General features: G+C 51.6%; 1 protein-coding gene and 1 long non-coding RNA gene across 2 annotated transcripts; one reads left to right on the forward strand and one right to left on the reverse strand.

Moving 5' to 3' along the window:
- Positions 1-24557, forward strand: IGFBP2 (insulin like growth factor binding protein 2). Its single transcript, XM_079132531.1, has 4 exons — positions 1-518; positions 21263-21492; positions 22154-22294; positions 24079-24557. Exons 1-4 carry the CDS (start codon positions 98-100, stop codon positions 24226-24228), a joined length of 942 nt encoding a protein of 313 aa, XP_078988657.1. The 5' UTR covers positions 1-97; the 3' UTR covers positions 24229-24557.
- LOC306656933 lies at positions 999-6299 on the reverse strand. The gene is made up of 3 exons (XR_013762674.1): positions 4624-6299; positions 2855-3109; positions 999-2312 (listed from the first exon to the last, which is right to left on the reverse strand). It is a non-coding gene; the product is annotated as an uncharacterized lncRNA (long non-coding RNA).
- Positions 24558-25738: the final 1181 nt, after the last annotated feature.

The following is a 25738-nucleotide window of genomic DNA, read 5'->3' on the forward strand; positions in this document are numbered from 1 at the left end:
CGGCGAAGGAGAAAGAAGCGGAGGAGGCGGCTCCCGCGCTCGCAGGGCCGTGCCACCTGCCCGCTCGCTCGCTGCTGTCGCGCTCCCCACCGCCAACATGCTGCTGAGACTGGGCGGCCCCGCGCTGCCGCTGCTCCTGCCGTCGCTGCTGCTGCTGTTGCTGGGCGCGGGCGGCGGTGGCCGCGGAGTGCGCGCCGAGGTGCTGTTCCGCTGCCCGCCCTGCACGCCGGAGCGCTTGGCCGCCTGCGGGCCCCCGCCGGACGCGGTGTCCCGGTCGGCCGGCGGCGCCCGCGGGACCTGCGCTGAGCTGGTCCGGGAGCCGGGCTGCGGCTGCTGTTCGGTGTGCGCCCGGCTGGAGGGCGAGGCGTGCGGCGTCTACACCCCACGCTGCGGCCAGGGGCTACGCTGCTACCCCAACCCCGGCTCCGAGCTGCCCCTGCAGTCGCTGGTCATGGGCGTGGGCACTTGCGGAAAGGGCCGGGACGCCAAGTACGGCGTCAGCCCGGAGCAGGTTGCAGGTAACGCGGAGTGGGGCAAGTAGTTGGGAGAAGCTCGGAGGGCAGCGGGCGGTCGGCCGGCGGCCGTTAGGAGAGGAGGAGTGTGCGGCAGGACCTCAGAGACTGGTGGAGCCAGCGCTGAGTCCGTCGCCAGATCTGGGGCGACCGTTGAGGGCGGGAACCCGAAAGTCAGGCCCGGAGTGGGGGACTGGAGGTGGACAAGCGGAGGAGCCCTGGCTACTAATTCAGTGGGGATAAATTGGGAGAGGAAAGGCAAGGTAGTTGCCACAGCCTTCCCCGGGTGGGCCGTACCCTTACTTTTATTCTGGAGGGGGGATTTACTGGGGAGGAGGGTGTCGGTCAGACCCGTGGGAGTAGGAACTTGGAGCTTATTTGAGGCGCAGCTTGAGTGGGTGACCGCCAATCAAAGGGTCCCGGTGGGAACGCTGCTGGGAGGCCCAGGCCACCGGATGCCGGTGACATCGGAGACCTCGGGTGAGGAGGGGAGGAGGCACCGGCGCACTGAGAGACCCTTCCTTCCTTTGGGGTTGTGAGGTGGGAAGAAAGGATTTGGTGCTTTCTGTAGGGTGAGTTGCGGAGAGCAGTTATAGAGAACGCTGCTGTCTTAAACAGAATGAAGGGGGCTATGTTGGATGGAAAAGTAAAACGGGAGGGGGGCGTATTTGGGAGGCGTGGAGGAGACCCCGGCAGTTGAATCCATGTAACTTAAGCCGGATCGCCGGCTGCATTCCCAGGACCCGGGCAGCCAGGATGTGCGTTTAAGCATCTGGGCAGCGGGTGGGGAGGCGGGAGGAGCCTGGGTGGGGGAACGACTGTTACGTGAGCGGTGTGATGCCCCCTCCAGTCGAGGGAACTCTTATCCTATAGGATGAGGGACCTGGGGCTCTTTGTTAAGGGGCCCTCATCCCTTGCACAAAGTTACTTGGAAGGACTCAACCAGGCCATCAGGAGTTTTTTTTTTTTTTTTTTTTTTTAATTTACAAAAGGCTTCTGCCCCGTGGTCTGGAGGAAGCTGTAATTCTTTCTTTCCTTTTGGAGATCGTGGTGATATGTGTCCGCTCTCCGCTGCTGTTTAAAAAAGCAAGCGAGTCTGACCAAGTTTTTCAAACTGAAAAAAAGTGGGGGTGGGGGAGAAAAAGTGCGAACATTCCTTCTTGCTTCTCAGCGTCTTTGTAAGGCCCCCTCCCTCCACGCACACTGCCGGCCTCCTTCCTCTGGCTTGCTATTGTTTTCCCCCCTCTTCTCCTTGAGAATGGAATTAGGGGTCAGAGTTGAAATCTTTCTTCTATTTCTCTGGCACATTTTGACCTTGAGTACTGAGTAAGGTAGGGCTCCCTCTAAGTGGAACCCCTCTGTTCCTTTCTTCTCCCAGTCTGCCTTGAAATTAACCCTTCCCTCCTGCTTCTCTTAGTAATAATAAAAGAAAAAAGGGAGTGAAGTCCTCTGCCTGTGGGACACTGTCCCCCAGTCCTGAGACCAGTCCTCCTCCATAACCTCTGGCACCCCGGAGTCCACCCAGGAGGTTTTCTGCAGTTTCTGAGCTGAGCTCAAACTAAACATCTTCCTCAGCAGGGCGAACTTTTCCAAAGGCCTCATCGAACCTTTTGGATTTTGACTGTTTTAACAAAGCGTGTGGTGTGTTTTCTTCCTCGTCGTTTTGATATTTTTTCCACTCTTCGTTTGTCTTGCTGAACTTGAACTCCAGTTCTCCTGCTTCCTAGATCCATGAAGCAGGTGGGGGTCTTCAGCCCTCAACAGATGCAGGAGGGAGGTCCCCACTCCACTTCTTGTATCCTGAAAGGGGGTGGAGGTTGTCAGGGGAGCCCAGGGACAATGGGGTGAGTTCATGGGAAGAATGTCACTCTGGATTTTCTGCCTGGTTATGGGACTCTTTCCGCCAGCTTGTCCCAGCTGCCTCCTCAGCCTTCTCTCAGTGCCTGATGCCTTCTACATTTTTCTCCTGTGCTCCAATATGGGAAGGTGGGGGGTATGGGCGGGGGATGGGCTGAGTAGGTGACTGACAGCTGGGGTGGCTGAGCCAGGAGTAGGGCTGGGGAGGGGGCCCTATGGCGAGAAACCTGGGCTGGAGGGGTGCAGGGAAAAGAGGGGGCGAGAATGGAGGCTTCTGTGCCTAGGAGAGAGGGTCTCAGGCTGGGGCAGGGACTAGGGTCCCTGTGTGGGCAGGGTGGGGCTGCATGTACAGAGACCTTACCCCTGAGTCTGCTGCCTCCTACTCTGTATCTCCCATCTCCTTCTCCCGCCTCTGAAGAAGGAGCCCCCCACCCCCAGCCTGCATTCCTCTTTGAGCAGGTTGCTTTTGAGAATTTTAAACATACCCTCTTATTTCGAGGCAGCAAACCCCAGCAGTTCCGGCTTTGCTGTTAGCTCTTTTGTCTTTGTTCCCGGGACTCAGGGGCTGTATTGCTGGCTTCCTGGGGATGGCAGGGATGCAGGGGGTGGGGGTGGGCACATCGGCAGCAGAAGTGGGTGCTGGTGAGCCTGCATCCCACCCTGGAGGATAATGGCCTGGGACTTGTTGGTTCACCGAAACTGAGAAGTCAGATGCTGGGGGGTGGTAGGGGTGGAGAGACCTGGGAGAAAAATGAAAAGGACATCCTGAGGTCTGCCTGAAGTTCAGACTTTGAAACAATGTGAGTGTGGAAGGTGGTGGAGTGGGCAGAGATGCCTAGAAAAAAGTCTGAGTCGGGTGGGAGTTGGCGGGCAGACTTGAGCCGGGCCAGGCCCTTCAGAATTTAGGCCTGGCTGGTTCTCTGCATACCCAGCCTCCATCCCTGCCGGGTACAATGAAGGGGATTATGCTGAGGGGCGGGGCTGCCCAAGTGGCCGTCTGGCCCTCTGCACATATGAAGGTGCTATAGAAATGTGTGGTCATTCCAAGTTCTGGGCCAACAGGCAGACAGACCCACGAGGGTGAATGAGCGAGGTAGCAGGGGAGCCTCTGCATCTGCAGTTTCTGGGGGAGAGGAACCCGGAGAGAGGCAGGCACTGATTTACAGTGGTTCAGTGCAGCTTCAAAAATGGGGGGGGGGGGGGGAGAAAGCAACGGGACTTCTGGCTCAGAGCACTGCTTTGCATCTCGTCTTGCATAAATTTGCATACCGAGTTCAAAGTCGTAAAATAGACTTGGGAATGAGTGGGACCCACTGTCACTGATTGTTAACACCACTACCTCCCGCCTCCCCTCCCCCCTTCTGGACAGAACTTCCTGAACCAGCTCTGCTGAGCTGCTCCCCTCAGTCACCACTGGGCCAGGCTGTGGAAGGAGGTGTTGGGGGAGTTGAGGACAGCAGCTCCAGGGTCCTGTCTGTGGACTCCGAAGTTCCTTGGTTAAGAGACTAGGCTGGGCGTGGCTCTGTGCACCCAAGACTTGGAGGCAGGGCCTGTCTGCCAGGTGGTTGGGTGGTTGGGTGGTTGAGGGCTGTGTGAGGCATGCTGGGGTGTCCTCTCAGTGGCCAGAGTAGGCTGGGACTTGAAGCTTTTGCATCAAGAGTACTCTTCATTTTATTTTATTTATGTTTTTGGTGTTGGGGATTGAACTGAACCCAGGGTGCTCTACCACTGAGCTACATGTCCAGACCTTTTTCTTTTTCATTTTGAGACATGGTCTCGCTCAGTTGCTAAGGGCCTCACTAAATGACCAAGGCTGGCCTCGAACCTGTAATCTTCCTGTCTCAGCCTCCCAAGTTGCTAGGACTGCGTGCCTTCTTGAAGTTTCCCTACTTACCTTCCCCAAATGCTCGCTGTATCATTCGCTTTGTGTAGTAATAATGACCCGATTCCTTAGACAAGATATTTGAGGACAAAAAACCCTGCATAGCACCTTACAAAAACAGGGCTAAAGGACAAGGCTAGAATAGGTGGGAGAGTCTAGAGAGAAGAACTCCCTGGTTGGGGTCATGAGGGTGTATCTACGCAGTGCTTTTTTGCCATATTGGACTACTGACTTTCCTGGCAGGCAAAGGGAAGAAAGACTCTCACTGTGAGCCCACCTTAACCTTGTGCTTCAAAATAAAAATTTCAGGCACATCCTTCCTTTAAGTTAGGGAGTCACGGAAATTAGTCCAATAAAAGTGCCATGGATTACCTGGGAACTCCCGGAGAATATCTGGTCACACATCTTCAGACATTTGCCGGTTTCCCTTGAGAATCCCTGTTCTCCAGCCTGGCAATCAGCATGACCACTCTCTGCCATGGAAATGGGACAAATTGTTCTCAAAACGGATAGAGGAAGTTTTGAAAGTTCTTGGAGCTCATGGAAGTACCCATCTGGAAGGGAAGGGCCTGGCTGCTGAAGGGAATGAGGGAGGAGCAGAAAGCACCAGGCTACATCTTCATTTGGTTTTATGGTTGATCCTCTCACAGGGTACGAGAGAAAAGAAAGCCTAGCATTTTTTTTTTTTTTTTTAAAGGGGACCTCATGAAGGCTTCAGCCTCTCTTTGTGTTCCTGGATCTCCCTTCCCTCCCTTGCCTTCTGCCTCCTGCTCTTTCAGTCCCTCTGGACCATTCACCTCTCCCTCCCCATGCTGAAATATGTGCTCTGGGCTAAGTAAGTGGATAGGCTTCAAAGTGGCATGAAAATATGTTGGCCCTATACTTCCTCAGATCCTGTCAGAGGTTAGACCACAAAGATGACTAGAGATTGGAGTATTGGGAAAAACTCAGGGACTTGAATGAGGCTTGTTGACTGGCTGGGCAGGGGACATGGCACTTTCCCGTGAAGGGGGTCAGTACTAGTGCTGCTTCTGCTAAAGCCAAGGCACAGTTGGGACTGCACTTTGCTTCACCAGGGGAGCTGGGGATCTGTTTGGCAGATGTTCCAGGCCCTCTGCTTCTCCTGTTATCTCTGGCCAGTGTTCTCCTGAGGTGGCAGCCAGCCATCAGGAGATTGTCCGCACATCTGTCCTTCATGCCTGCGTTGTCTCCTGTCTCCTTTCATTCCTGTGAGGCGAGGGAAGCTTTGCTTCCTCCATCTCTCTGTCTTTCTGTGGTGCTAAGAATTGAACCCAGGGCCTCATGCATTCTAGCATCGGTCCTTCCATCTCACAGGTGTGAGCACAGGCTCAACTGAGGGACAGGAGCTGAGAGACTAACCTGACTACATTCCTCCAGGCCCCTCTGCCTCCATGACCCAGTAAGGGGCTAGGCTCTTGGCAGCAAAAAGCCTTTGAGCCTATGGGCCAGAAGTTGATCCTGGACACCTGCCATGTGCAGGTGGTACCGACAAGCCATGGTATGTCTGCTGGATTTTGATGATTTGCAATTTCTTGACTGTTTTGAGAGGCTCAAGTCTGAAACCCAGGGAACTTCAAAAATGTTAAGTGGACAGTGTGCAGCTGCTAGACAAGAAAGACAGAGTGGTCATGGAAGTCTCTGGAGAGAAAGCAGAGTTGGTAGGCAGCAGAAGGGGAGGCAGCCTGGCCTTGACTATCAGATTGACCTGGTGTCAGGACTGGTGAAGTGGGGATGATATTTTCCCCTTCAGGGGCGTAAACTGTGACAGTGGAAAGTGCCTGGCACACATTAGGTTCTTCACACATTAGCAGCCTTGATCTTGGCAAGTAACCCTCTCTGTCACTTTGGTTAATTGGCACCTGCACCCACAAAGCCCGAGCACCTGATTTTGGTAATGAGTCCCTTGATTGCCATCTCTTCCACTATAGAGTGGGACTGTCCACAACTCTCTGACCCACTTTTATAGGCTGTAGTGAGGTCCTTTATGGAAAGGGTAATGAAACTGTATTTTAAGTACAATATAAACCCAGTTGCAGGCTTGCATTTTTTATTGGTGAGTTAGGCAGCGAACACTCTGGGGCCTACATCCTAATGTCCGGACTGACCATTCTTGGAATGAAGTTTGTACTTCACTTTAGTGCCCAGCATAGAAGTGGGAGGGACAGAGATGGCCCAGAGCTTGGACACCTCGTTTCTTGTGCCAGCTGTGCTGCTCATAAGCAAGTGACAGAGGGTCAATTCTTGCCTTCTCCTGGCCAGCCATCCCAGGGACCCAGCTCTCCAACTGCCAGCATCCAGAAGACTGGAGATATCTGAGGCACCTCTGGGTCTGGGGCAGTGAAGGTGGGGAAGGCCCTTTCCCTGTAAGTGGCCCTCTCAAAGAAATCTGCTCGGACCCTGGCTTCAGAATAATAGGGTCAGGTACAATCCAGGTGGCCCTAACACACTTCAGGCATACACGACGTTCCAGGGCGTGCTCAAAGCCAGTGAGGGTCTTGTGGAGCCTGCTTCCTGCTCCAGGAAAATGGGCCTTTCAAATCCGGCCTCTCTGAGCCTAGGGTGCCAGAAAGTTGAACGTGATCCTGGCAAAGGAATCGGATGTTCTTTCCAGAATGACGTTTTCTCACTACTTCGACTCCAGAGTTGACCTCACTGCTGAGAGGGGGAGCAGCATCTCATTTTGCGGGAGCTGAGGGATTCTCTTTAGGAAAGCTGGGTTGGGGAATGTTTGCTGAGGGCTGGGGGCCTTTCTAAGGTTGGATTCCAGAAAGCTCAGTGTGCGGGGGTCTGTAGGTATTCAATCATCCAATGGAGGCAGTGGCCCAGGATAACAGAAAAGGTAGATGCAGGAATCTTTGGGGTCAACATATACTTAGGGTGAAGTCCAGTCCAGTGGAGACAGCATAGGATTTGCCGCTGGGAATTTGGGATGGATAGTCTCCTTAGACTCTCCGGGGGACTTCATGGAAGAGCTCATTTCTGGCTGGGGTGGTAGGTCTAGAGAAGCATGTTGGTTTTCTGGTCTGGAGTAAGCCCACCCCCACAGTGAGCAGGATGAGTGGACCATCCCCCAGGGCCCTCTTCCTCCTTGGCTCCTGGTCCCCCTTTCTTTCCCTGCTTTAGCCACTCCTGTTCCTTAACAAAGCCAGGGAAGATCTAGGCTGGCTCAGCCCTGGGTGTCAGTCAAGATTCAGGGAGACTGTTCAAAAGCTGGCTCCCCCGGAAAGAAATACAGTCAACTGTAGTCAGGAATTTTTTCCTCCCCCCACCCCACCTTTTTTTTTTTTTTTTTTGGTGGTGGGGGTGGGGGGTTTGGAAGCCCTGGGAGCCCTTCTGGCTTCCAGCCCCACATCTCTGCCTGGTGGTTGGGAAGCAGGGCAGGACTGAAGATTGGGGAGAAGGGGGCAGGGGCTGGCCAGTCTCCAGCTGCCAGGCAGAGGCATTGGCCCACAGGGCCCCATGAAGCTGGCCTGGAGCGAAGCCTGGGGAGGTTCTAATTAGTGGCGGGTGTAGGTGAGTCAGCCTGTGTCAGCCTGTGTTCATTCAAGGCACTGAGTGAGCCAGGAAGTGAGGATGGGTGGGAGACTGCCCCCACTCCAGGCCCTGGTAAGTTGGGGGTGGCGAGGCGAGCGGTCTTCACTGTGTTTGCCCTGATGAACTGAGATGGGGCTCTTCCAGCTGGAGGGACCCAGGTTAGGTTGTGGGGGTGCAGAGCTGCTGGCAGTACGTGAAGGGTGCCATCACGGGGCAGATAAGACAATGATTGAAGTTGCTTTGTTCTGGCCGTCTGCTTCTACCAAAGTGGCCATTGTTTGATTTTTTTTTCCCCTCAGCTCCGTTGTTGCCTCAAATTCTCCCCACTTGTCAGATGAAGAAATCAAGGCAGGCTGCATTCAGGTCCAAGTGCCGGGACAGGCACGGGTCTCTGCCTTCTCACCCCGGGCTCTATTCCCCCCCAACTCCAATTGCACAAAAGCGGGGAATCCTATATTGCTTCTTGGAAAAACCCCTTTTCCCGAGAGGCAGTAATTAAGGCCTGACTTCTCAGAGTGTTTCTTTATGCAGCTCCACAGGGAGTCTCTTTTAGATTTGTTGTCTTTACTTCTGGACAGAGAGGCCAGGGGGCCTCTGAATGGGACACTTACTTTCTGAAATGCTGAAGGCCAAGAAAAAAATGAGAATGGCCATTCCCCTGTACCCTGTGCCCGGCCCTGTGATTCTGAAAACCCCGGGTGGCAGGGAGGGTGTGCTGGGCAGGACACAGTGGGGAGCCAGCTGGGTTTATGGGAAATAAAGGCTTTTGAATTTGGGTGGGACCAGCTGCCAATTGACTGACAGCCTTCTTCCCTGGGAAGATGGGGGGCCCTGGAGGGAGGGAGAGCAACAGCACCGAAGTGCCGGGGTAACGGGGCTTGGTTTAGAGTCTGTCTGTGATGGTGTGGGTGACCGGATGCCGTTCTGATTGGTTGAGAGATGTGAAACTAAACAACCCCGGTTTGGTTTTGGCTCTGTCACTGACTACGTGACTCTGTGCAGTTGGCTTCTGACTCCATGACTCTTTATCAAGTGTGAGAGGGGATAAGAAGTTATCAATGTCACGTGATTACTTGACAATGCAACGACGTTGTATATACAAACCAAGGAGCATAGAAAGTCACAATCAGATGACATTATACAAATTCTGATCCCTCCCTTCCTTCTCTCCCTGAGCTTGACGTAGCAGGAGAGAGACCAAGGCCTGTGCACGTGTTTTCTGATGGGTCATCTTGGGAATCCTGTTGTGGGGTGTGGCTACCCAGATAGCTGTATTTGCTTAGGAAAGTTGTCAGTGAATCCAGAGTGCACAGTCCAAGGCTGAGGGGTTTCCACTGGGTGGTCATGGCTGTTGAAGTTGTCTTTTCTTATGGTTCTACCAAGAGCTTGATGGCCAAACCATGGTCCATTTACACCCCAGTAGTGAGAGTTCTCATGGAAGCTCTGCTGGTCATCTCTGGTTTGGTTTGCTGCTTTTTAAACCAAGACAGTGGAGCCAAGAAGGGCGACGGATGTGATACTGCGTCAAATCAGACACAATCAGTGAACTTTTAGTCAAAGACAGAGAAAAGCATGGTGACCTATTTAAAGACACTTATTTATATTCAGGACACTTCTTGTGCTGGTTTGAGAGTGTGGCCGGCAGTCCTGGACATCTTTGCAGATTTTAAATTCCTTTTTCTATCCAGGGTTCGGTTTGTCAGGTTGGCATACCTAGGAGCAGTGTTAGCGGAAGAGGCTCACAGAAGAGGAGGGTGGAAGAGACAGGAGTTGCCGGGGAGGCTCAGTCTGTGTTGCTCTCTGGGAGCTTGGCTGAGGGGTCACATCATCCGAACCAAGTGTAGGAGGGCTAGAGATGTAGCTTGTAGCTCGGTGGTTTGTGGAGTGCTCACCTGGCTTGTGTGAGGTCCTGGGCTCCATGCCCAGTATTGCCAAAAAGAAAGTGTAAGGGACAGTGATCCTGGGAGAGGCAAGTGTCCCATCTCAGGCTTCTGCTTGCTCACTGCTTTTCTTTATCTCTCCATTCTTGCTGCTATGGGGTCTGCATGGTGAGGGAGAGGCCAGAAAAAGGAGAAAAAGAATAATGTTACAAGATACACTTAGAGGTGGGATGCTCCTGGCACGGCCAGCTTTTCTAAGGTTTAAACTGGGATTGAGTACATCCTACATACAAGCTAGCAGACCAGCTGTAGAAAGCAGTTGTCTTGCTAGAAGGGAACAAGAAAAGTGGTCTGAGAAGTCAAATATAATCTAAGAAGAACCCATGTCAAAAGAGATTGTCTATTCCTCAGATGCAAATAAACAGGTGACTCTGAGCCTTTTGGCTAGGGCTCTGGGACGATCTTGATGTTAAATTATGAGATTCTTTTGGGATGAATAAAGTCACAAAAGAAAGGGAATCGAGTTTGCTAGATATTGGAAGAAGGAAGCATAGCCACTTCCTCCCAGAAGAGCAGATTGAGCACATGCACTGTCTCCCCGCCTGCCCTCCTTTGGTTAAGTAGAATTTTTTAAAGCTCTGTGGAAGCTAAGACCCAGCTTGGGTCTTCAAGAAGCTTCCATCCTTCAGAGGAGGCAGGGAAATCAGAGACTTGCTGCTTTCCACCGAGAGGCTTGGGATAAAATTCTGCAAGGAAGCAGAGTTGAATTCCTAGGATGTGCTGGCCAGTGATGCCTTTCATTGACTCCGTCAAGTGGACCTTGGACACTTGCTGACCACGTTGTCCATCCCCCTTACTTCTCAAAAGGCTCCTGAAACTATACCAGAAGAAGTCTATGACTTTTTCCTGTCTACAATTTGTTTTTGTTTTTTTCTCATGAATCTTAAATGGTTTCTAACCTGGATCTCTCTTATTTTAGTTGAAGCTGTTTTCTCTCTGGTGTTCTGGGAGACAGAACAACCATCTCCTTCCTGTTGGGTGTTACTGGCTCTTGGGCATCTCCACCACTCTGTCACCCTGTGAGTGTTCCCCTCCCCCAGTCCCTTGGGGGCTGCTCTGAGCCCATCCCATGTCTTTCCATTTTCTGTCATGAGCCATCTTGAGTCCTTCCTCTCTGTTCTCTTAATTCAGTGACCCTCTTCTGCTCTTTATGGGTCTTTGCCTTGACTCATTTCCCAGTTTTTCATGGCACAGAGACATAGCCAGGAACCCATGACAAGCTCTGATTTGTGGTCAAGTGACCTGGTAACATTGCATTAGCTGGTGAAAGTTGTGTTGAAGTCACCGTGTCACCATTGTTAGGCCCTCTTCCAGGGGCACTTCCCGTTTAACACTTGACAAGGAAGGCGAGGGATGGACGGCCTGAGAAGTGACTTTGTATATTTATTGATTTATGTTTGCAGTGCTGGGAATCAAGCCTAAGCTCCTACATGTGGTGGGCGAGAGCTACACTCTACATCCCCAGCTGCAAGGGGCCTTTTTGAAAATGTATTAAAGTACCAAGAACAACATCATAATACCAATCTAACACCTAGAACTGCAAGCAGTGACTATTTTGTCTACTAGCGTGAATGCTCAGCTTTTATTTTTCTGAGCTTGACAGATTCACATGACATATCTGATGGATGGTCGATATCACATATTTGCATACATGTACATATATATAAGGCATACACACAGGATGATGGATGGCCAACATTCAGGTTGGTTCTTCTCCGAAAATAAGTTGAAAATGCACTTGCAGGGTTTCATTTTCCCTGTTCACATTAAGACGCCGAGATCAACTCGTTGACACCCAAGGGTGGAGCTAGTGTTGCTCCATTGCTTTACTCTACTCATTGAATTTATTCATTCACCTATTAAAAGACTTTCTGGTCAGGTTTCTGATAGTTCTTTGCAACTACAAATAATGCTGTAATGATCATTTCTGTGCATGTGCTTTGTCAGGGGCGTGCTTCCTCTTCCCATCATCTCTGGTTCAAGTTTGTATCAACGTGCACTCTACTCTCTTGGGCCTTCACCAACTAGGTCACCTTGCCAGGTTCCCAGATGGCTTGAGTCCGAGGAGAAATGTTCGGGACCCATGGGAAGGAGTGAAAGCTGATAGTGCTGTTTGCCATCTTGATATCAGTTTCTCTGGCTCTTCAAGGACAGCGCAGCTTGCACAGCCTCAGAGGACCTTGGCTGAATTTTGAGCATGCTTTTGTTTTCTCAAACTGTCTGCCTCAGCCCTGACCCTCCCCAGGTCTTTGAGATTCCAGGAATGACCCTGGTGTTTGTAAAGCAATCCTTTAGAGTGTGCACAGGCAGGGAGACTCTGGAGAGGCCCTGCAGTCTCTGTTCACTCGGGGAGCCCGAGATGAGACGGCAGTGCGAGGGCACGCTCTAGAAATCTCCATGAGGCCTGGCCAACAAGGGCCTCTCTGTGTGTCCAAGCAAACACATGTGTCTGTTTACAAACCATGAGCGAGTGGGTGGAAAGAACTTTTGAGGTCGGGTCTTTGTGAAGTGTGTACGTGAGGCAAAAGCTCTTGAAAGAAGAGGCATCTTTCTCCCCTCACCAAGGTCTTCAGGAAACCCAGATCAGAGAGAATCACAAAGAAATGAGGGCCCTAGAAAGGCCAGAGTTCAAAATATAGGTCCCTTGGCCCTTGCCCAGGTTTGTTGTCTCTGGATCTCTAGGTTTGGGTCCAGGGAGATTTTTGGCAAGTTCTTCAGATGATTTCTGGTGGACAGCTTCATTTGGAAGCCACTGACCTAGTCTCACTCCCTGAACTTACAGAGAACGTGCTGGAGCCAATCCCAGTTCAGCACTGCCTGGCACCAATCAGCATCCCAGGATGGTGGAGTCGCAGTCAGAAGCTTGATTCTCTGGCTGTCAGACAGTGGCGCCCTTCCTGCCCTTCTAGAACTGTTTGGCCCAGGCTTTGAACCTGAGTCAGTGTTCCAGGGAAATTCACCAGAGTTCAGGCAGGGAGGGGACTGCTTGGCCAGGGGGCGGGTGCTGCGTCCTGTGCTCTAGGCGGTCCCCCACTACACAAGGCTGGTGCTGTGTCTCTGGCTCTCTGCTCAGCAGTTTTTCTGAGCTCTTCAACACTCAGCTTGATGACGGTGGTCGGTGGGAGCTGGGAGATGGGCCCTGATTAGTAGCTGAGGGGACGTGTGGATACCCCACATTCACAAAGCTGTTTCCTCCCACAAGGGGGACTTAGGAGGAGGTGCCACCTATTATGTAGTGACTGGTCTGCTGGCCAAGGAGGAGTTTTCCTAGAACGTGGTGGTGTCTGAGACACCAGGCTTTGCTTGGCTGGCTCCCTTGCAGGGCACTGGGCCCAGGGGGTGGGAAAGGATGGGAAGGGAGTTTGGAATGAAATGAAGCTGGGTGTTGGCAGCTTCATTTGGTAGGTGGATCCACCAAGTGGGAGAAGGTCCTCAACTAAGCTGCAGTGTGCCCTGGGGGCGGGTCGGCACCAGGACAGACATCCCATGCATTGTGCAGAACTAGTGTGAGAGGCCGCTGCTGCCTGTTGCCTCTGACCTTTTGAAAAAAAGGAGGGGGAAGACACATAAACAGTGTCACTCACCCAGAGAGACTAAGGTCCTCAGGTTAAACTTTAGCTCAAAAAATAACAAACAGGACCCTCTTTCTAACCTCTGCCTCCTTCCCCACCTGCAGAGTGGCCTGAATGACGAGTCCCAGCCCGTCGGTGGGCTGTGTTGCAGAACATGGTGGCCTCATAGGTGGAATTAGTGACTGTAATCAGCCATCCAAAGGGATCGGCTTCGTGTTCCCTCCAACAAAACCCATTTCCTGTGTGTGTTGGCCAGTGTCCCCTCACAGGCGTGGCAGTTAGGAGCCACTGACCCTTCCCTCCTTTTCATCCTCTTCCTTCTCCCTAAATTCTGTAAATAAAGTTAATTTAGGCAAATCCAATTTTGCTCAAGGATTTCTATCAGATGGTAGAGAGCTCTGATATTTAGCACCGTAGAGTTTATAAGAACTGGACTTGGGGTGTGGCTGAGTGGCAGAGCATGTGCTTAGCATCCGAAGACCCTGGGTCCCACTCCCAGAGCCATTAACAAGCAAAAGGCAGGGCCAGGGGTCTGTGTCATTGCTACAGTGCCTGCCTAGCACGTGGGAGGCCCTGGGTTCCATCCCTAGCACTGCAAAAAATCATAGAAATAAAGAAATGCAAATAAAAAGTAGGATCCCCCCTCCCCCAGACATTGGGAAAACAAGTGACAAGATAACAGACATAGCACAGAAGAAACTCTCCCTGAAGCACTAAAAAGCAGAATTCAAACAACTAACAAAATTAAGTTTTAGAAGAAATATCCAGGACTGGGGATATAATAGCCTCAGCAGCAGAGAACTTGCTTAGCACAAGAAAGGTCTTGGGTTCAATCCCCAGCATTGGCCCCCACTGAAAAAAAAAGAAAAAGAAAAAAAATAAGGAAAAAGAAAAGAGAGAAAGAAGATCCGAATAGTGTTGAAAACTCTAACTCATTGTTTTCCTTGCATTTGGGGGTTCTGCAGGTGAGGTATCATCAACTCATCCCTGTATGTAGCAGATATACTTTTCGTTTATCCATTTGACAAATAGATCATCGTCCACTTCTTCTAAAGCTTGTCCCCAATGACGGTTTGAGTGAGGATAAGAATAAAAGTGTATCCTGCTTAAATGGTAACCATCATTTAAGCAGAAATATTAGTTCCATTTTTCAGACTTGAGAAATTACAGCTCAAACAGATTAAAAGGTTTGGCCAAAATAGTGGGGGAATGGTGGGTAGCAAAGCTGGAATTTGGGGTGCTTGGTTCCTGATGTTCTTGGCCCATTTGAGTTTGTTAATGAATTGTCCGCCGCCATGGATATTTACACACGTAAATATATTTTTTCCAGTACTGGGGAGCAACCCAGAGCCTTGCGGGGGTGGGCGAGAGCTCTATCACTGATCTGCGTCCCAGCCTTGCTGTTGATGTTAATGGAGAGTTGCCTGGGGAGGAAGAGGAAAATTATGGTTGGAATATATTCTTTTGCCCAGTATATGTCAAGGTTAAGTGCATTTTGGGAGAAGTTAATAAAGAAGGAGCCTCGTGAGTTCTCTACCAGGGTGGAACCAGGGAAGCAGCCAGCAGCATTTCGCTCCTCTGGCCCACACTCAGGAGCAGTCCTTGAAGGTCTTCAGATACCATTACCTGCAGCAGGAGGTGAGTGCCCTGGAGGCAGGGCAGGTCTAGGGCTGGATGGGAGCATTTCACCACCCCAGCTCTTAGGTTTCAGGACAGCCATGTGGTAGGAAAAGGTTGGAGGATGGTTAGAATTTCTTCAAAATAATTAAAAGAAAGGGAGATACGTTGATCTGTTTGGAAGATGCATGATGTATAGGGGGAAATGGCTCATTTTCTTACCAGGCCTGGGTAAGGACCAATGCCACACACTCCAAACAAGAAGACTGGTTTTAGATTCTTGGGGCCTCTTTTCCTGAGAGTGCTTTAAGGTCTTCTGTAGATGAGGAAAGAGGAACTTCCAAGTGGAGCTTTGAGGTCACAGTATAGCACTCGGAGAAGATGAAGCTCTTATAAGACACAAGAGTTTTTTGTTGTTAATTTTTTTTTTTTTTTTTTTTTTTTTTCGTTTGTTTGTTTGTTTTTAGTACTGGAGATTTAACTCGGAGGTGCTTCACTACTGAGCTACATCCCCAGCCCTTTTTATTTTTTATTTTGAGACAGGGTCTTGCTAAATCACTTAGGGTCTCACTAAGTTGCTGAGACTGGCCTCGAACTTGGGAACCTCTTGTCTACACAAAGGAGTTTGATTCATTGAATAAGGTCACTGATGCTACAACCAAACAAGATTACATCGGGGAAAAAGGGATATGCCAAATTAAGTTTGAGCACCTTGTATTAATGCATAGAGGTGGACATAAAGCTCCTTCTGCTGGGTATGAGCTTCCAGTGGGCCTCCTTGGGGTGGGTCAGAGGACAGTTGGGGGGGCCTCAGGCTTACCAATCCTTAGGGAGAAACTCGAAGGCTCTTCAGGGGCCTCGGAAGTCCCTATTAGTTATCTTTAAGCCTGAAACCTTTTCCACTGATGTCATTTGGGTTGACAAGAATCATGTCTTATGGTGGCCTCTGCACCATAGCCTGCAGAGCTGCATAAATAAGTGGTTGTTTAATAAATATTATTCTGGACCTAACTCTCTTAGGCAGCAAAAAATGCAACTTGGTATTTTTGTTCCAAGGGAAAATTCCATCTTTAGCTGGAACTCCGCATCTGGAATGTTTTCCTGCAGATTGCTTCTAGAAGAGAATGTATGGGAGGAACTTGGTAGATGTGACGATGCCCTTGTCGGACTGAGATGGAGGCCTGGCGGGGAGAAAATGGAAGCAGCTAGCAGCCGACCCCTGTGCTCCTTTCTGTCCCAGCAGCCACAGCACCGGCATGCAGTGTCTCCTGGGTCCTCGCAGTAGTCCACCTGAGCTGGATGCCACTGGTCTTATGTTACAGATGAGCAGGGGAGGCACAGAGAGCTTCAGTAGCTTGTCTAGGACTGCAAAGCTGCATGGAAAAGCTGCGGTTCAGACTTTGGGGCCTAAATTCTTGGAACTCCTTGGCTGAGACCAGTAACAAGATGTCAGGTTTTTTCTCAGCCTCTAGTCTGTTCTGCTCTCCCAGTAGACATTTAATTTCTTTTCCCTGGACTCCTACTTCAAGATGCGTTCCGAGCTGGTCACTGGACTCGGGTCCTGCAGCTTGTTCCCCAGAGAAGCGGTGCCCTGCCGCCTTCTAAGAGAGCCTGCGTCAGCAAACCGGCTCGTGGATTTCCTCATCGTGTTGGCGTGTTTGTTGGCAGGGGCGAGATCGATACGAAATGGAACGAAACATACCCTTGAAGCCAGGTGGCCCCTGTGAGGGTGGACAAACTGACCTTCACCTCAGAGAGATTGGGGACACGTTAGGACAGGATGCCAACTCTGTCCTGCCAGGAGAGAACTTCCCAGTTGACGACTGTCTTCTGGGACCTAGAGCCAGGGTCTCATTATGGCATTCATGGGCCCCAGACATTTTTGTCTTTGTGTGTCCCTTCTTCCAGGGAAGCATTTTAAGGTCCATTATGATCATTTTTCTAAGTGCAAGCATATCAATATGAGATATTAAGACTTTTTGATTAAAAAGTTTATTTTTTTCCTTCTGATTCTAAAATAAATTAAAAACACTTTTAGGCACCCCAGCACTGTGTTTGCTTTGCCTGATGGATAAATCCCCTGGCCTTCAGGCCTGAGCTCACATTTGTCTCTTTGTGCGCCTGTCTTCAAACGTTTCCAGAGGTGGATGGGAGCTTTCTGGCGTTGATTGTTGGGTTGACCTCTGGGACTCAGCTGAGGGATGCTTCTTTGGCCACTGTGGTACCAGCTCCCAGGAGGGTTTGGGGAAGAGGGAGCAGCAAGCAGCATGCCCTGAGATGCTCAGGGAAGGCCTTGAACCCTGCTGTGGACTAGAGTGGCTGGGGATGGAGGGTCTTAGCCATTGTAGGAGAACATCATGGAGCTAGATGTGCAAGTGTGGGCCCTGGAGTCATCCCAGCAGTGGGCTGGGAGCTTCCTGGCCTTTGGATTTGGATGCAGGTTGACTCCAGTGATTCTGGACCTGGAGTCAGTATGTGATTCCCAGGTGCCATCTGGCAATGTCCGAAGACGGTTTTGGTTGTTTCAACTTGAGAGGGTGCTACTGGCATCTGGGTGGTAGAGACTAGGGACACCGCTCAACATTCTGCAATGCACGGGCCAGACCCTATGACAAAGAATTATCTGGAACTGTCACTGCTGCTGTTGAGACCTCAATCCCAGAGGACGCTGCAGGCAGTGGCAGTGGGATTGGGTGAGGGGAGCTGCTCCTCAGAAGCTGCAGGTGAGATAGCTGCCTTTTATTTCTTTAGCCAAAGAATATGCAACTACAGCCATCATGGAGACTGGCCTCCTTGGCCCAGTCCTCAGGGTGGGCCTCTTCCCCAGAGGGTGGAGCCAGGTGAACTTGTGAGTCATAGGCCTAGAGCCCAGAGTAGAATTTTCCAGAAGTGGTGAAACTATGTTGTCCCAGCAGATTCCCAGAGCCCTGGTCTTCTTTAATTCCATGGTGTCCAGTCTGGAAATGGTGTGGAGGTCTCCGGAAGAGAGGACGCCAGCTGGGCAGGACTCTGTGAGGAGTGGTGGTACTGAGGGAGATCTTGGGAGCCAAGGCTTGGGTGAGGGTGGCGGGGAAGCTGCCGTGTAGGTGGGACTTTCCTAGCCACCTTGTTCTCTTCCTCCTGTGTCCCCACTGTCTGTAGTGGGGAGAGGTAGGAAGCTTGAGATCCTTAGTCAAGTCCAGGTAGAGAAGCTGGTCTGGAAGTGGGAGCGATGAGGCGCGTGCTGAGTCCCCCACCATGGCAGCATCCGCCTGGCGCTTCCGCGGTTGGTTTTAAGGAGATGGAGACTTCTCTGTGGAAGTGCATTCCTACCTTCCAGGTTTGGCTCATCTTAGGCCTGCCCGGGTGCTCTCCCTCAGCCTTCTGTCCACCACCTCTGTGTCCATCTGAGGAAGTCAGGGGCAGTCTTAATTGTTGACCCTTGCTGCGTGGCCTAAGGTCACCTAAGAGGGTGACCCTGTGCAGACCTGCGGTACAGAGGAAACCTCTGCAGCATGACGGGGTGACGGGTGTCTCCATTCCGGCAGGCAGAACCTGGCAGGCAGCTGAGCAGGAAAGCCCAACCTGCTCTGGGACTTTGGATTTCTGCTGCTGTCTACCTTGAGGCCCGGAAAGGGGAAGACGGGATGGAGAGGGGAGTTGGGGCCAGCTGCAGGTCTGATCGAACCAGGGTGGAACATGATCTCCTCAGCCTGGGTGCAAACACCAAGTCCTCAGCCTTTCCCTGTGGTGGCGCAGGGGCTGATGGAGTGGGCTTTAATCTTGTATGATTTCTGGTGCAATTTGGACTCTCCAGAATCCCTGGAGAAGTAGCCCTTCTAGATGGAAAAAGTGTCTAGGTTTGGGTTTGCATAGTTTAGATATTTCAAGTTCTGCCTTTCTAAAGCTTAACAATTTTGGATAAAATTCTTTTTCAATGCTGAGCACTGAACTCTCTCCCCTTTGGTGATATCCCAAGGTCATTATCATCAATAGAGTTTTTGTTTGGGGCTAGAAAACATGGAGATCCCCATGGGTGATCAATGGGTGCGAGATTGTTTGCTGTGTGTGACATACTTGCAAAGTCCTTCTTATGTCTGTTTGTTTTTGGGTTCCTGGGATTGAACCCAGGGGCTCTCTACCCCTGAGCTACATCCCTTTTTATTTTTTATTTTGAGACAAGGCCTTACCAAGTTGCTGAGGCTAGCCTCAAATTTGTGATCCTCCTGCCTCAGCCTCCTGAGTTGTGGAGATTAAAGTCATGTGCCACTGTGCCTGGCCTGTTGGTTTTTGAGTGTCCTTTTCCTCTCCTGTCTTCGGATACTGCTTGTCACTGTCTGCACATATTCCCTCTTCCTCCTTTTAATTTCATTGATTTTAGCCTGGTGGACTTGGACAGCAGACATCCAGAAGACAGTCTTCAAGGTTTTTCCTGTGATGGGTCTGCTCAGGTCATGTGGAAAATGCCAAGACTTTAAAATGCTCGGACGTAGCGAGAGCTCCTTTGGTGCTCAGAGTCGTGTTTTTCTTTGCTTCCTTGTTCTTGGTTGGGTTCCATGTGGTCGAGGCAGCAGGTAACTGGGGCAGTCTCTATCACCATCAAAGCGATAAGCACGAGCAACGCAGTGTTTCTGTCCCAAGCAGTTTTAACTGCTTTACCTACAACATTCTTGCAGTCGTTCTAAAGAAAGAACTATTATTATCGAGCCATTCTGAGTTAAGAAAGTGGAGGCACAGAGCAGCTATGTGCAGGGGAAACATGATAGAGAAAGTGGCAGAACTGGCTTTAACCTGAGTAGCCCACCTCGTCAGTGCAGCTGCTGAGGATGCTGGGCCAGTGAGTGAGAACCCAGAGTCTCTCTCCGTAGGGAAGGAAGGGAAGGGAAGGGCTGGGCCCAGTGCCTTTAATGTTCCTGGATCTTGGAGACCATGCAGGACCCTTCACCAAGTGCTTTTGTATCCCTGGTACCTGGCCAGTGTGAAAGAGGCGACCCTCCCTTGGCTGAACACAATTCACAGCAATTCAGAGGGCACTACAACTCCCATTTGGTGGCTCTTTCCACCAGGCAGCACTGCCCAGGAGAGGGACCCGGGCTGAATTCTAAAGGCACCACCATGCATTCCATGCCTCATCTCAAATTCTTGTGTAGAAATACTTTGAGAGTCATTCTGTTTTGTGACTAGGACTCTTAAGTTTTAAAAGGCACATTAGAGGGGAAAGAGAAAAAGTAACATCTGTTGAAAAACACGCCCTTTGCACCCACCTGGATCTTGCTGGGACCTGCAGACTTAGGCTCTGGGCCACCTGGTCCAGGTTGTTTGTTCTTTATGTGTCTACAAGGGGCTGGGGCTGGGTTGTGGACTCCCTGCCCTTGTAGAGCATGTTGGAACTTGTTTCCTTGGTTACAGCTCCATTCGATTCTGTTCCTCTCACCCTCCTCAGCCAGGGTGAGACTGATAGCTGGGGGCTACACTCAAGGTCCCCTCTACCCAGGCTATGCACACAGTAGGTTTAAGAAAGTCTGAAGAGACTTGATGTTCCCTGGACGGACATCTTGGTGAGGACTTATGCCCTGTGACAAGCTGCTACTTTGAAGTCCAGGAAGTCATAGTGCCTGTTCTTGGGCCTTCCACTGTGATGGGGTTGGGGTACAGTGCACAGACTTGGAAACAAAAGAGTCAGTAGGGTAATGCTGTAGCAGCCTAGCAGCAGAGCATTATGGGAACTTCTTGGCAGGGAGATGGAATGGAATGCCTGGAACTGGTTCTGGCTGACCTTACACTCCTATGCTGGACATGCCCAGTCATCTTTATGGCATGAGTTTTTAATCAGTACCTTTCAGACTGTAAGTGACAAAGAACTGAAACTTAGGGTTCATGGTAGGTGAATGTGGGGAGTTCTGATGGACTCCAGAAAGGACCTAATTCCAGTCTGTGCTGGGGGCCTTGGATGTGTTCATCCTTGCTGTGCTCCTCTGCTCTATCCAGGTCTCCTAGGATGGAGGCAGAACAGAGTAGGAGGGGTCCCTGTTATATTTCTGGAGTCACACATCCTGGGTTCAAGTCCTAGATCCATCACTTAGCAGGTTTAGGATCTTAGTCAGGTAACTGGCCTTTGTGAACCTCAACTTCTCCATCTGTAGCAGCTGAGGAGGGTGCCAGTAGGACCACCAAGAGTACCATGAAACACATGGAGAGTCCACGTGGATTGCCAAGCATGGGCCCTGGGACGTGGGTGGCACTCATGAGGTGTTGCTGATCTCCATTCTCCTTGTTATTAGGGTCCAGGAAGGCCCGGCTCCCGGGGAGATTGTACCTAGGACTCTTCCTCCCTTCCTCTCTCTGCAGACAACGGAGATGAGCACTCTGAGGGCGGCCCGGTGGAGAACCACGTGGATGGGACCATGAACATGCTGGGAGGTGGAGGCGGAGCCGGCCGGAAGCCCCTCAAGTCAGGCATGAAGGAGCTGGCTGTGTTCCGGGAGAAGGTCACTGAGCAGCACCGGCAGATGGGCAAAGGAGGAAAGCACCACCTCGGCCTGGAGGAGCCCAAGAAGCTTCGGCCCCCACCTGCCCGGGTGAGTGGGGTTCAAGTCTGGCTGAGCGGGAGGGCGTGGAAAGGGAGTCTCACGGCTGGGGAGGGCACCCACGCTGACCCACATACTGAGCTACCTGTTGGCAGAGCACCTTTGTTCCCTTGCCTCTAACGTATTTAGTGACCTTTGGGCTGTAAAATGGACTCAGCATGGTTTCTTGAAGTTTCTTGCTTCTAAAATCTCTGCATTTCCACTTGGCTTTGGGACATAGGTGAAGAAAATTGAGTCCAGGGATGGTGAAGCTTGCTCACCCTTGCTGCAGTGTCTCTTTCCTCTTTCCATCTGAGTCTTGCCATCTCAGGTCTGGGCCCTGATTGGATTTATGGCAGGGAGAGACACGTGGGCCGTGGGTTTGGTGTGGACACCCTGGACGTGGCAGGAAGGCCCATTTTGATCTGTTAATGCCATTATCAGATGGAGAAAAGCAGTGGAGGAGTGCAAATCACATGCATGTGACTTTCTTTAGGGATGGGTTGGGCATAGTGAGGTCACTGGATGGGTCATCAGTGGCCGGACTTACTAGCCTCATGGCCTTGGGAGTCTCCTCCCTGTGGACGCATTGCTTTGGAGACCACGTCCAGGGCCGGTGTTTGTGTGCCTGTTCTTCTCACTCCAAGTGCGCTCTGTGCTCACCTGCCTGCAGACCCCCTGCCAGCAGGAGTTGGACCAGGTCCTGGAGCGGATCGCCACCATGCGCCTTCCAGATGACCGGGGCCCTCTGGAGCACCTCTACTCTTTGCACATCCCCAACTGTGACAAGCATGGCCTGTATAACCTCAAACAGGTGAGTGCGAGTGCTAACCTGGGCCAGAGAGGCTGCTTCTCGCTAGGGGTTCTGGTGGGCCTGGTTCCTGCCCCATCTACCCATAATCCTTTGAGGTCCGAGAGCTGAGTTGAGATGACACAGGCTTCTGTAACCATGGGGATGGGGATGGCAGTGCCAGCTGCCAGACCAGGGAGGGTGGGGCTGACTCCACTCTCCCCGCCACCGGCCAGTGGTGCTTGGTGTCCAGGTGGGGAGGGCTTAAAGGAACCCTCTCAGTTTTTACAATCACCTGAAGCCCATTCCTGGGTCCACACCCAGAGACCGATTCAGTGTGTTGGATGGGGACCAAGAGTTTGCTTTTCTGCAAGCTCCCTGATGGTTGTCCATGAACCACATTCTCAGAATTGTCCATTTAGACCTTTGTCCAAGTAGCTGCTCTGGTTTTTAGGTATCTCAGGGGTGAGAATTGGGGATGGAGAAACAACACCATGAAAACATTTCCAAAAAACGGTACCAGAACATCATTCTAAGTACGTTGGAGAAAGTGGAGGAAGTTTACCCAGGAGCCCTTTGCCCTCCTGGCTTCTGCTTTCTGTATTTGAATGATCAGTGTGCAGTATTTGCAGTATTTCCCTCTTAGATTCTAAATGTTTTCCACATGGACACATATGTGGCTTATCACTTCATAGTGATGAAACATTGATCAGTTGTCAGTTTACGGAGCCCACCCCTGGCTTCCACCTCCACATCCCTTTTATAGGGAGGAGTATGCAGACATTTCCTGGAGGAATGAGAGGGAGGAGGGGGAGACAGTGCTGTCTGCAGCTCTCATTCCGGTTCTCAGCCGCACACTGGGATTTTCTAGGAGCCTTGCAAAATATGGATGCCTGGGCTTACCCCAAAAATTTAGGTTCTGTGGGCCAGGGATACTTTCTCAGACAGGGTTTTTGAAAAGTCCCTTGGTGATCCTGGGTGAGTGTGTGGAGCTAGGAGAAGGGGTACAAGGCTCTGCCGATTCCCTGGGGGTCTCACTCCCCCACTTCCTTCACCACACAGACATCTCGCCCCTTGAAACATTACTCTAGCGTTCAGAGCTATTTGTATATCTGTCTATCAGATGTACGCCTCTTACTTAATTTGGAGCTCAGGAGAAATAGTGATCACTTCTAATGAAAAACAGGCTGTGTGCTGTACCTGTGGGTGACTAAAGAGATCCCTCAGCATGAGGAGTTAACTTAAACGGTTTAGAGTGGGGACCCTGGAAGGCGCATGCTGGGTTTGAATCTCAGCTCTGTTCCTTACTAGCTGTGTGACCCTGGGCAAGGTTTTTAGCCAGAATGCTTCAGTCCATCCACTACTAAATGGGGATAATAATGCTACCTGGTTCCCAAGGCGGTGGTTGTGAGAATTGTGTGACTGGTGGTATAACACGTGACACACACTTACTTTTATTCTCACACCGTACTGGGTTGTCCACTGGTGGGACCTCCTTGAGGGTGGTGGGAGCTGAGTCTTCCCTGTGGGAAACTTGAAAGACAGCCTGGCTGGTAGAAGAGGTCCCACAGCCAGCAGCCTCGGCCTCGCTTGGAGCTTGTGAGCCAGGCAGGATTTGGGGTCTGCCTCAGACCTACTGAATGGGGATCTGCATTCTCAGGATTTCCAGTGCACCTCAGAGGCTGAGACCTGCCACCCTGCAGCGTTAGCTCAGCTCAGGGTAGCCGTGCAGTAAACCCTCCCAAGTACGGGAAGGAAAATGAGTGGCTGCTGGGCATCTTCCAAGGTCTCCTCTTGTCTCTTCTCAGTGCAAGATGTCTCTGAACGGGCAGCGTGGGGAGTGCTGGTGTGTGAACCCCAACACCGGGAAGCTGATCCAGGGAGCTCCCATCGTCCGGGGGGACCCCGAGTGCCATCTCTTCTACAATGAGCAGCAGGAGGCTGGTGGGGCGCAGTAAGCCACAGTCAGCTGGTGCCTGGCCCCCCACCTCTCCAAACACTGCGGAAGTGAAGAGTGCCTGGGTGGTGGGTGTGGAGGATTCTCCAGCCATTTTGACATGTATTTATATTTGGAAAGAGACCAGCACCAAGCTCGGCACATCCCCCTCTGCCTGCCTGCTCCCCAGCCGGAGACCCTTGCCCCCTCCTCTTCCTGCTTCTCCCTGGGGAGGAAGGGAGGTTGTGCTGGGGGAGCTGGGTCAAGGTTTGGGCAGGGGTGGGGGAAAGAAATTTTTATTTTTGAACCCCTGTGTCTCTTTTGCTTAAGATTAAAGGAAGGAAAATTAAAGAGTGTGTCTTGCCTGACTCTCTGGGGCCTCCCTGGAACAGAGACCCTGAGGCTTGTCACACCCTCAGGAGAGTGGGAAAGGCACTGCTATAGTCCCCCCACTGCACCCCCAGTGGGAATTGGCAGGCGGGAGGAAGGGCAGCCTTCTGCATCCAGATCAAACCCTTGGGTGCAGCCCCAGGAACCTGCTATCTCCTATTGGTACTCTCAGGGGAGGCTTCCTGCCCCCATGGGGCCTCTGGCGACCCTTTATAGGGGCAGGGCAAGTGGTTGGGGAAGAGAGGTAGAGAGCAGAAGTCTGTCTGTTACTCTCTTCCACATTCACACTGCGGTGGGAGGTGGGGAGCTTGGAAACGCTGGAATGGGGGCTCTCGGGCCCCGAAGATGAAGGAGAAGTCCCTCCTGCCCCAGGATGAGGCATTTCAACTCTGCCCCAAGGGAAAAGAGTGGGGCTACTGTTGACCAGCCTATCTGCAAATGTCTAACCCCCGACAATTCAGGAGCAGCTCTCTGAGGGGCCCAAATATCTGTCCCCCTTGACTGGCAACTGTCAGCTGGGTTCAAAGGACTGTATGTGCGTAAGGGAACACAGGCTGAGGGACTGTGGAAACAGTCCAGCATACAGGAGCAGAGGCTGGTTCTTAAGCTCTGGGTCAGAGCTCTATCCCTTTGTTCTGGTCCCTCCAAGACCGGGGTGGGGGCTCCCCTCTCCCTGCTTGGCAGTGGGCCATGTGATGAGGAATGCTAAGCCCTGCAAGGCCCCCTGTCCCTTTCCCAGCACACCGCGCTGGCATGATCTTTTGGGTTACTCCCTGCCCCTGTCTGCAGTCAGACCCTCTGGCCATAGGAGAGGCCCCTCTAGTGGCTTTGCCCAGGGCACTTCCCTGCCTTCTGTCTAGAAAGCCTGGAGAGGATGAGGACACAGGGGTCCTTGCCAGGTGTGACATGAGCTCAGTTGGAGTGCAAGAAAACTAAATCCTAGAGAACAGATCCCTGCCAGGAAGCCTGCACCAGGCCAAGGCCAGCATGAGTCCAGCTGCCCTGGAAGTACATTAATTCCGTTAATCCTCATGAACTCATGAAAAAGGCATTGTTAGCAGTTTCACTTAACCGATGAGGAAAAGGTCCTCAGAAGTTCCTGAAAGCCACGCCGGCTTCTGCTGAGCCCTGAGTTATGCTGC

This window comes from Sciurus vulgaris (assembly GCF_902686455.1).
Source record: "Sciurus vulgaris genome assembly, chromosome: 3".
Taxonomy (NCBI): Eukaryota; Metazoa; Chordata; class Mammalia; order Rodentia; family Sciuridae; genus Sciurus; species Sciurus vulgaris.